Raw genomic sequence first — 12,425 nt, forward strand, 5'->3', positions numbered from 1 at the left:
ATGGTCTGGCAAATTGAATGGACGGTGCAGATAAAACACAAACATCATAGTGATGTAGATAAAACACTTAAGCATTTATAATTTGGTGAATGACACGTTGGCATTTAACAAAGAAAAAAAAAACAAAAAAATTAAAAAATTAAAAAATGATCAGCTCACCAGGTAGCCCACACATGTACTTTGAAACAGATTGGTGCTCATCCATTGTTTTGGCTCCACATGACTAGAAAGTGGGGCAACCTTTCGTACAGGTCGGATGTCAACATTTGTGCGCTAGTTGCAGGAATCAGTGCAGAACCGAGTTGGCAAACTGGGCCAATCACCACTCACAAAGTGCCCTATCAGTTGTTTAAAAACCCTTCCTCGGGTCATTTCATATGGGCCCCACTGAAGATGGCCCACGCACCAACCCCACCCGATATTGGAAGATCCAAGCCACAAAATATTTGATGTTTTCCTTTGTCAAATTGGAACCTTGCAAGTTTTCCATTCGGGGGATCTTCAAAGACATGGTCTATATCGTAATGGTGCCTAAAAGATAATGGTATACAATACAAACATTCCTTTCACCCCAAGCATATTACATCCATTGCACATGTTATACAGCAACATCAATCTCTCCTAGAAACTATTTCTAACCTGAGGGTCAGGATCGTCACTCGGTCTGAATTCTAGAATGTGGCCCATTCAAAGTGGAGCCTGCCTGAAGAACATCTTGAATCCCTATTTTGCACAGAAGCTATCTTCTTTTAGGAAACTGATGAATACATTCTAGAAACATCAACCATACGGTATATAAGAGCCACCAGGGTATACAATGCCTCAGATGCCATTATCATTTCTGTCATCCTTCTAGCATTCTCCCAGTGAACTCATGGCCAACTTTTCAAAGGTAACTGGCAAAACATTTGGGATCGGTGGCCCACTAGACATCAACCTTCTCTTTATCCCAGGCTCTTGGAAACCAGTAAAGGCTTTGTGCTGTTGCATACTTGTCTAGAAACAAATGTTTTCTGTCGTACCTTCTCGAGTCTTATAATTCAAGCAGCCCATTCTTCGTCGTCATCGGTGCCCTGAAATAAAACAAATTTCAGAAACTTCAACTGCCACAATAAATAAATAAATAAATAAATCTCGCGACAAGTGCAGTGAAAGCAACCTTACAGAGTTTGAGCTTCGTAGTTCAAAATGTCAGTTGAAGGTATGGGAACTCTTAATACAATATGTGCAATTTTTTAAAATTTGAAAAAAAAAAATGGAGAGAGAGAGAGAGAGAGAGAGAGAGAGAGAGAGAGAGAGAGAATAAATCAAACCTGTGTTTCGCTTGAGATATCTTCTGTGTCATCATCTTCCACCTAAGAGATGAATTAGAAATGTTAATCATTCATTGAAAAAGGCTGCACTGAGCATGTTACCACCATTTGGACAATAAGCTCAAGACTGTGCAGGAAGAAATGTAATTCGGCAAAAAACCAGATATGCCAACTCAAGTGACAAACTTTATCTGGTCCTGACTCATGCCTCAGTGGTAGAATCACAAAAGTTTCAACACGAGGTCATGGGTTCGAGTACCCATTATGGTGTAATCCCACTGTGGTGTGAGTGTGTGGGTGTGTGCAGGGTGTGAGTGCGTGTTTTTAAAAAAAAAAATGTGACAGACTTTATATGTTGGAATTGTTTTTAACTTACCGTTGGATGAAATACCTCTTTTCTTTCCAAAGATGCAATGATATACCGAGTCATAAGATCTAGGATTGGCCAAAAAGGTTACGAAAATAATTCATCAGTGATGACATTCAGTTTCATATATATCCCATCAATCTATGATGTTCCGTCATGTTGTAGATACTTCCCCAAGCCTAGATCTTGCTATGCTAGTCCCCGTCTCCATTAGCAATGCTCCATTTTAAACTCCATATTTTTTAGAGGAAAAAAATAACTCATATAATTGATCAAATGTTTAAAAAGCCATAAATTCCCAAGAAAAAAAAAAAACACTTTTTTTTGGGCAAACCGAATTAATTTTTTTAAAAATAAAAATAAAAATAAAAAATAACTTTTGGAGGCAGCGTAAAAAATAGAGATTGGCAGTCACCACCCATTTGTACAATTGAGTAGAGAGTGAAAGTTTGTAGTAGAGAGTCTAGAGACGAATTGATTTATATGAGGATAACTTGAAAGGTAGGATTTAAGAGAGGCAAAGAACATCATTTGACTATCTGTAGACATTATCTCTTATACATTAGATATTCTAATTAATTTAACTAAAATTTTCTATATTAACCTTATTTTAACTAAAACTTTCTATATTAACCTTATTTATATATAATACACAAACACGTGCACAAAACCGTAACAAACCTAAACTTTTATTTTTCCAAACATTTTTGCCGTTTCCATTTTTTTACCAGATTTTTTACAATCAAGACCGAATTGAAAATGAACACTTCCCATAATGTTTTTTTGGCCGTATGCTATTTTGCTGACTATGGTCCCCACATGCCTAATAATATATGGGAGAGGTTTTGACTTATGCATGCAATCAGCAATACCAAATTGATCATTCAGCAGTTCACAATTCTAAACAATCTTTTTTATCAGCAGTAATAATTCAAACGTAGCAACAGTTTCAAAAAAATAATTCAAACGTAGCAAGTTCTATGGAACCCTTCTTTCATAACAAACCTAATAGACAAGGAGATCAATTCCTTTAGCTTCTAGCTATCATGGAAGACCAGTTTGTTCCCATTTCGGAAATTGATTTTTTATTTTTTATTTTGGTTAAAGGAATGGGAATTGTTCCAAATTCTCTGTTCAGACTGTTCTATAAGAAGCTTAGTGAGGTTGGCTAACCAAAAGAAAGAACAGTAGAGATTTCCATAATAAGTTGGAATCAGTGGAATCAGGTGGTAGAAAGAGTGCATTGCAGGATGATATCATGAGTATTACTGTGCAAGGAATTCCAGGGAATCACCTGTAGTGATGATCTCAAAAGATGCTGGAAATATGAGTGGGATTTCACTGCCTTCAGGTTGGTTGAATCTCAATCATTTGTAACTAATCCTGGCCCAACTGGAACCAGAGTGATCATTAGAGGACGATCTGGGAGAGGTGTTGAGCTTAAAGCAGGAACAATTGGGGCAGGGAATCATAATGAAGCCAAAGTTAGAGCTTCGTGGGTTGGTACAAGGAAATCAAGAATAAAGTGCATCCCACAATCACCGAGGGGACCGCTTCTACGACTGAAGATTGGCGAGCCAGATGGAAGAAATTCAGAAGTTGAAGGATTATGTTTCTTTTGTTCACATCAGTGGCAAGGACATGTTGTAGCTAATTACCTGGCTAGCATAGGTGGTTGGGGATTCCATCCCTCCTATAATCCCAGTGCATTTATTTGTTAATAAAGACCCTTCCTTTCTTACTCAACAAACGAAAAAAGAAAAAGAAAAGCTATATGGCAAGTATTACAAAAGACAACACTAGTAAAGCTCTGATTACAAAAAGAGAAGGATAAAACAGTGGACTGGATTATCCCACTGTTACAAATGAGAACACAACGAATAGATGTCACTGCATTCAGAAAAAATCACTTGACCAACAAGAAACTTTCAGACCATTCCAGAACAGCAACCACTATTACCACTAAGTGCTGAGAATCATCATTACAAATGTGTAGGTCACCAGAATTGGCATCAACTGGGAAAAAAATAATAAAAATAATAAAAATAATTATGCAATGACGCCGATACTCGATCAACTCCATACCCACGCAAAGGGTGTGCAGTGATCAGTAAAATCAATTGCACATGCATAAACGAGTCCCATGCAAATGCTCATGGAAACTAATACGTCTAAACTACATTGACTTTCCTGAACTAGACTTTAATGAACCCATGCATCTATTGAAGATGTCATCTTGCTTTTGAAGAGAGGGGTCATGAATCATGATACAAAAAAAAAAAAGGGGGTACTTGGATATCATGAAGACAAGAAGCAAGGTCCAAGCATGGACTCAAAAACATTCCCAGTTTAATAGTGGACAAGGAATTTGCTTCATAGTGGATATGCAAGGTATAAATAAAATTAGCACCTTTGCTAGAAAAAGAAGCTCAAAATCCAAAATTTAGGAGTGAATTAGTAATAGCAAGAAAAGAACCAGCCAACCATGTACATGAGATCTCTTTCAATCTGAAGTTCGAAAATATGGTAATAGATCCTAAGCCCAAGAGAGGAGCCAACACCAATCATAGTACTAGAATTGAGCCATTCTGTTCATTAATAAACCTGCCACATGCCTCTACCAGATTTTCCTGAGTTCCTTCCATACCGCAACTGAAATTCAGCCGTTTCAAGACAATTAGCAGAGATTGTGAACTTCCCACTGCATCCTCACTACCCATCTTGATGCAGATGATTTAACTATAATATATTGAGAAACTATACTTTTGAATGGATTGGAAAGTCAGCACTTCTACCATTTAAAATAGCAACAAGTATGGATAGAAAAGAACTTTGTGATTCCTCCCCAAATGATAGGACATGGAAGAAGCAAGAGCATTAAATCAGCTATCATTCCTATGAGCAATCTACTTGTGGAAAACTGAACCACAGAATTTGGAAAAGGAACAGGAGACGGAAGGAAAAATCTCCAGCCCCATAAACTGACAATGGGGGACACTCATCATTAGTCATTCCAAAAATGCACAATGGATTCTCCGAGTAACCCAGCCCTTTTTGGCCCAACATCCAAGGTTGATGATCTTCCAGGAGAAACAGTAAATGAAAGTACCCTGGTTTGTCAATATACGTGTATGTTGAGTCTTAGAGTCAAGTGAGCCCTATATGAAGAATACAAGACTGAAGACTCACCAAGTTGAAGAGGTTCAAGTACGCATCATAGGTATATTAAGCCTCACATCCCTAACCAAACTCTATCAGGTAATAACCCTGCTTAAAATGGTTCTAACTAAACCTAAACTATATTTGCAAAACCCTTGGTAAGCTTAGATTTAGAGCTAGTTTAAAGTTTGTGGAGAATGAATCAAATTGGTAAATATCATGATCCTCGATGACATCGAAGACCTGTTCAATGGCATCGAAACAGTGGCCAAATAGTCCTGCAAGCAAACTGTAAAAATATTGGACATTGTCGATGGCATCGAACATACTTCGATGACATTGAACTTGGGCCAAATTTGTCCAGCAAGCTTTGAAGGAACTCCAATCGAGCTTAACTTCGATGACATCGAAATTCAAATTTCGATGGCATCGAAGAAGGTTCGATGGCATCGATATTGGGACCAGTTTGTCCAGTGAGCTTTCAAGGAAAATTAATTTATTTCTCGATGGCATCGAAATGTTGTTCGATCACATCGAGATATGGACAAAAATGCCCAAAGAGTTTTCAAAGGAAAATCATTTAATTCTCAATGACATCAAAATGTCTTCGATAGCATCGAAATTCAAACTTCGATGACATCAAAGGATGTTCAATGATATTGAAAATTTGCTCAAAATTGTCTAGCAAGCTCAGTCCATTTTTCAGGAAAAAATCACGACGGCATCGAGTCATCATTCGATGACATCGAAGGTCTCCTTCAATTATATCGAACAAAATCTGTCCAGCACCTATTTGAAAACCTTAGTTCGAGAGTCGATGACATCGAAGGTATAGAGTTTTGTTTTGATGGCATCGACAATGACAAATTTCTGCTCGTTTTTTTACCATTGGGATTTTACTCTATATATCACTTAGGGTTGTTTCTTGGATTGTAAGGGTCCTCAAATTGTAGACTCTATAAGCGCAACTGTTTAGAGAGTATCCCAAGAATATGCCGTCATTGCTTTTAGAATCAAATTTACCTAGTTGTACCCGGTCTCTAAGGATATAACACTTGTTACCAAAGACACGGAAATATTTAACACTAGGTGGCTTACCATTCCACAGTTCATACAGAGTCTTATTTAAACTTGCTCTAAGGTATATACGATTAATTATATAGCAGAAAGTGTTAACGGCCTCAGCCCAGAAACTTTTTGGCATATTTTTACTATTCAGCATAACCAAGCCCATTTCTTACAATACTCTATTCTTTCATTTAACCACTCCAATTTGTTGTGGAGTTTTTGGAGCTGAGAACTCATGACGAATCCCATTTTCATCACAATACGTTTGGAATAGGTCGTTCTCAAACTCTCCCCCATGATCACTCCTGATCCTATCAATGACATATCCCTTTTCGGTCCGGAGTCACTTAGCAAGTTTTTTTAATTCTTCAAAAGTATCAGATTTTTCCCTAAGAAAAGCGACCCAAGTAAATCTGGAGTAATCGTCTACCACCACCAAAAAATGTCTCTTCCCTCCATGGCTCTCAAGTGGTTTTGAGGTTGCTGTGGTGGTTGTCTTTTCATGAGCAACTTTTATCTGTTTTCCTTTAATACAATCACTGCACACAACCATCTCTTTCTTCCCGATCTTAGGAAGTCCTCTCACCAGACTTTTCAAGCTGAATTGGGACAAATTTCGATAGTGTACATGCCCGAGTTTTTGGTGCCACAATTTAGACTCATTATATCGAGTCATGTGACATCATGTGGACGGGACATTTTCTCCACTGCTTTCTATTACATAGCAGTTGTCACTTTGATGCAGGGCAATTAACCACTTGCTCTAAAAGCTCGAACTGTTAGAGTATGGCGAATTAATCCCTTTATCTCATAGCCCAGGCCCCACATCGCATGGATTTAGGACCTCGACCGAACCCCCTTCGTGGGCCCCAAATCACATGGACCACCCACCCCAAGTGTGTCCCCACATCCCACGGGCTACCCCACTCGAGCCTGGTGTGAAATGCGCATTAATCACCCCGGTGAGGAATCTCAAACACGAGACCTCCTCCATGGGCCGCACCCACCCCGAGTGTGCCCCTGCATCCCACAAGCGACCCCGCTCGAGCCCGGTGTGAAAATGCCCCTGCATTAATCACCCCCAGTGAGGAGTCTCGAACACGAGACCTCCTGCTCTAATATCAATTTGATGGAGGACAATTAACCACTTGCTCTAAAAGCTCGAACTGTTAGAGTATGGCGAATTAATCCCTTTATCTCATAGCCCAGGCCCCACATCGCATGGGTTTAGGACCTCGGCCGAACCCCCTTTGTGGGCTCCAAATCACATGGGCCACCCACCCCAAGTGTGTCCCCACATCCCACGGGCTACCCCACTCGAGCCTGGTGTGAAATGCGCATTAATCACCCCCGGTGAAGAATCTCAAACACGAGACCTCCTCCGTGGGCCGCACCCACCCCGAGTGTGCCCCTGCATCCCATAAGCAACCCCACTCGAGCCCGGTATGAACATACCCCTGCATAATAAACATTTCAAAGGATTCAATATTAGGGACTCCGTGATAATTTGATGCAGGACATGAAAATTAAATATGATATTCGAGATTTCAGGCTTAAGATCACGTTAGTTCAGAAACAATTACACAAATTTCATATCCCACATGAAAGTCCAAACATTCAATTAAGGGGAATCTATGCGGGTTCAGGCCTACACATGATAGGGCTGGATCAATAAAAATTATGAACTAAACGATACTCAAAGATAAGAAATAATCATCCACACATGCATAGTAATCAGTCCCTAATCCAAGGGATTCGGAAATTCCAATTCGAGGAACCCTAGGGTAAAAAAAGGGGCATAAAATTGGAGATTTGAGTAATTTAGGGTTAGGTTTAGGGATCTTGGGTGAAAGTAGAGTGAAAGAGAGGAGAGAGACGAATCAGAGAAGTACCGCACGCGTGGACAACAACAATGGCCCAGACGCATGTGCGTGAGATCCCGACCGCACGTGTGTGGGGCCCACTATTTAGAAAAAAGCCACCTTGGCCCTGGTCGGCCAAGGATGGACTCCAAAACTCCCAAATCTCAGCTCGATCCGATGTACAGTTTGTGCATGGTGCTCCACCAAAGTTTCAGCCCTCCTATAGGGCCAGATTCTGAAATTCTGCTGTGGGGAGTAGAATTGCTGCAATAGATGATTGATTCGAAGTGTAGATGATAGGGTGAGATGAGAAGAAGGGATGGTAGAAGATGGGTAGTAGAGATGGCGATGAATGGGGGCGAATTAGGATAGATGTGGCTTCGCACGACGGTAGTTAACCCTTCGATGAAGGGAGGGCTTCGCACCCAATTAGACTTCACAATACAGAGAGTAGGAAAACGCAGAATTTTTATTAATCTTCAATGAATCAAAAGAGCTACAAGGGGTGCCTATTTATAGGAAAACCCTATACCCCAAAACTCACGCTATGTGCGCAACCTATTACTTGGCGATGAAGTAAACTAAAATAAAAACCAAACAAAGAAATCTAAAGTGTTCATGATGTTCTAAATAATAATAAGCAAAACCTAAAATATGAAATCAATCCGACTAGTGGGCCACGATCATGAGATCTCATGATGGACTTTTCTTAACTATCGGGCCCACTCTTTTGAATCAAACTTCGTCTTCTAATTAGGAAGCCCTCCCTGGAAGTCGTCATCGATTCAGATCGACGGTGGGGCCCTCCTTCTGGCATACGTGCGTAGGGGGCGGCGTGCGTGCGCGTGTGCGCATGATGTCCCCATCAATTCTCCCCGGCTGCGAAGATTTCACCACTGGTGAAATAAAACTCCTGAACCGCTCCAGGATGTCAAGATCAAATCTCTGAAGCTCCTCCTCAATGAGCCACGTGCTGTCTGAAGCTGGGCGTGACTTCCATTTAATCAGGTACTTCTAAAACCCACCATCCGACGTTGAAACTATTTGATGGTCCAGGATATCCTCTATTTCCTCTCTGGGTGTGTGAAGGCTAGGTATGGGAGGTAGAGGCTGGGAAGAAAGGTCTGGAAGAGTATGTATGAGAGGTAGAGGCTGAAAATATGGGTCAGGAAGGGTAGGTATGGGACGTAGAGGCTGGAAAAATGGGTCGAGACGGGTATATGACGTAGAGGCTAGGAAAATGGGTCGGGAATGGTAAGTATGAGCGGTAGAGGCTGGGAAAATGAGTCGGGACGGGTAGGCATGGGACGTAGAGGCTGGGAAGATGGGTCGGGAGAAGACCATGGATCAAGGAAAAAGTCTGGGGAATCAGGATGGTTAGGCGAAAGGCTGGACAATGCATCAATGGCCCCTTGAAATGCAACTAGATCCTCCACATTGAATGTGGAACTAATTCCCATGGAGGGTGGAAGATTTGCTACATACGCATTAAGACTGTTTCGTTTTATAATTTTGAAGGTTCCAGCGCTACACGCGTGTAACTTACGAACAATCCCCGAAGGATACCGCTCAGGCCTGATGCGGACCATCACAGAGTCCCTTACATTGAATCCCTTGAAACATTTATGTTGATCTGCAGAAAATTTGTAACGTTCATTACTAGTAGTGATCTTCTGCCTAATTTCTTGATGCCATGAATGAATGTGAAGCGTAAAAGACTTTGCAGGCTCTGTCGACCTATGGGACAGTAACATAGGGACAAGATCAATAGGTTTCTTAGGTTTATAACCAGTAACGACTTCATAAGGACTGAGACCTGTAGACCTATCAACAGAACTATTAAACGCAAACTCGGCTGTAGTTATTACGGTGTTTCATGTTCTGGTATGCTCTATATCCCTCCTAGGGGGAGACTCATCTGGTAGATAATTAGGAAAGACATCACGAAACTCATCCACTATCAGAATGGCCTCAGTTAGTAACTCTACACTAGCCTCTGGTGCACTCTCTCCAGCCCCAAGGTCGCACATGTTGTACTTCTCAAAATAGTGGTCTTAATGTCCCTCATGGGGTGGGTGCACACCCAAAACTGATTACTTGGCCAATTTCATTCATTGGTCTATCCTCCTAGCCACCTGTCTAAGATTGGCCATCTTCCGTAATGGTGGGGTTTGTCCTGAGGGAGGCCTTTATTTGGTCAAGGCGTTGATCTATGCTTTGTTCCAAGTGCTTACCCCAAGACTCGATCTGCTGGGACAGCTTGTTTAGTGACTCTAGCAGTTGTTCCATATTTAGTGTAGAGTGCAAACCAAAATTCAGCAATATAGTTGTCAAAATATAAGATTTATATATATATATATATATATATATATATATATATATATATATAAAAGAAACAACCTAGTTTCTAAAAACGAAAAAGGAAAGTTTCTGAAAACAAATTAGGAAAGTTTCTAAAAAAGCAACCTAGTTTCTAAAAACGAAAAAAGGAAAGTTTCTGAAAAACAAATTAGGAAAGTTTCTAAAAAAAAAGCAACCTAGTTTCTAAAAACGAAAAAGGAAAGTTTCTGAAAAGCAACCTAGTTTCTGAAAAAAGAAAAAGGAAAGTTTCTAAAAATAGAAAGTAAGCTAGTTTCTAAAAAAGAAAAAGGAAAGTGAACTAGTTTCTAAAAAAGAAAAAGGAAATTAGTTTCTAAAAACAGATTAAGAAAGTTTCTAAAAAATTAGATTCTAAAAACAGAAAAGGAAAGTTTCTAAACCTAGAAATAGAAAGCTAAGTTAATTTCTAAAATAATTCAAATAAGGGGATAACAGAAAATTTCAGCAGCTTATGTCAAGGTTTATGGACCTCTAAACAACCATATATGATGAGAATTGATGCGTAATGGACATAAACAACTAAACCCTAAACATGTAATGCATTCCCCTATAAGAACCCTAAGCTTTGATACCAAATTTGATGCAGGACATGAAAATTAAATATGATATGCGAGATTTCAGGCTTAAGATCACGTTAGTTCAGAAACAATTACACAAATTCCATATCCCACATGAAAGTCCAAACATTCAATTAAGGAGAATCTATGCGGGTCCAGGCCTACACAGATAAAACTTATGAACCAAACGATATTCAAAGATAATAAATAATCATACACACATGCATAGTAATCAGTCCCTAATCCAAGGGATTCAGAAATTCCAATTCGAGGAACCCTAGGGTAAGAAAAGAGGCATAAAATTGGAGATTTGAGTAATTTAGGGTTAGGTTTAGGGATTTTGGGTAAAAGCGGAGTGAAAAAGAGAAGAGAGACGAACCAGAGAAGTACCGCACACATGGACTACAACAATGGCCCAGACACACATGCATGTGATCCCGACCGCATGTGTGTAGGGCTCACTATTCAGAAAAAGGCCACCTTGGCCTTGGTCGGCCAGGGATGGACTCCAAAACCCCCAAATCTCAGCTCGATCCGATGTACGATTTGTGCATCGTGCTCCGCCGAAGTTTCAGCCCTCCTGTAAGGCCAAATTCTGAAATTCTGCTGTAGGGAGGAGAATTGTTGCAATAGATGATTGATTCGAAGTGTAAATGATGGGGTGAGATGAGAAGAAGAGATGGTAGAAGATGGGTAGTAGAGATGGCGATAGATAGGGGCGAATCGGGATAGATGTGGCTTCGCACCACAGTAGTTAACCCTTCGATGAAGGGAGAGATTCGCACCCAATTAGGCTTCACAACTCAGAGAGTAAGAAAACGCAGAATTTTTATTAATCTTCAATGAATCAAAAGAGCTACAAGGGGTGCCTATTTATAGGAAAACCCTATACCCCAAAACTCACGCTATGTGCGCAACCTATTACTTGGCGATGAAGTAAACTAAAATAAAAACCAAACAAAAAAATCTAAAGCGTTCATGATGTTCTAAATAATAACAATAAGCAAAACCTAAAATATGAAATCAATCCGACTAGTGGGCCACAATCATGAGATCTCATGATAGACTTTTCTTAACTATCGAACCCACTCTTTTGAACCAAACTTCGTCTTCTAATTAGGAGGCCCTCCCTGGACATCGTCATCGATTCAGATCGACGGTGGGGCCCTCCTTCTTCTGACATACGTGCGTAGGGGGCGGCATGCGTGCGCATGTGCGCGTGATGTCCCCATCACACTTGTGTGGAGACCTTTCATGATTAATTTACTTATGTGGTCCGAGATCTCGCACACATCTTTAGATAAAGTGATTGAGTATTCTTTATCGCATATTTGGGAAATGCTCAATAGATTGTATTTCAGTCCCTCAACACAACGAACATCCTCAATCTTGGGCAATCCAAGCCCGACAATACACTCCCACGTCCAATAATCTTGGCGGTGCTCCCATCTCCAAAAGTGACCGACCCACCATCAAACTCTGTGTAACTACAAAAGTGGGTCCTGTCACCAGTCATGTGCCTGGAGCAACCGCTATCAAGATACCATTTAGAGTTATTGCCTGCTTTGAGTGTTGTATGAATTACAAGGCAGTTAGCTTTATTTTTCACAACCCATTTGGTAACCACCTTCTTTGGAGATGAAGTAATCCTTTTGGTTTCTCCTTTAGGCTGGTTATACCTGGGTGATTTGGATTTTTGGGGAAATTGATTCAGATTCGC

The 12,425-nt window shown here is 40.4% G+C and overlaps 1 protein-coding gene across 1 annotated transcript in view; it reads right to left on the bottom strand.

Moving 5' to 3' along the window:
- Positions 1 to 547: 547 nt before the first annotated feature.
- LOC131242915 (DNA-binding protein RHL1) overlaps positions 548 to 12,425 on the bottom strand; it is a 50,215-nt gene continuing 38,337 nt past the window's right edge. The window contains exons 11-12 of the mRNA XM_058241893.1: positions 1,314 to 1,355; positions 548 to 1,073 (exon numbers count right to left, since the gene is read on the bottom strand). Of these exons, the coding sequence (XP_058097876.1) occupies positions 1,041 to 1,073; positions 1,314 to 1,355 (75 nt within the window). The 3' untranslated portion in view covers positions 548 to 1,040. The remainder of the gene's footprint in view (positions 1,074 to 1,313; positions 1,356 to 12,425) is intronic.

This window comes from Magnolia sinica, chromosome 4 (assembly GCF_029962835.1).
Source record: "Magnolia sinica isolate HGM2019 chromosome 4, MsV1, whole genome shotgun sequence".
Lineage (NCBI taxonomy): Eukaryota > Viridiplantae > Streptophyta > Magnoliopsida > Magnoliales > Magnoliaceae > Magnolia > Magnolia sinica.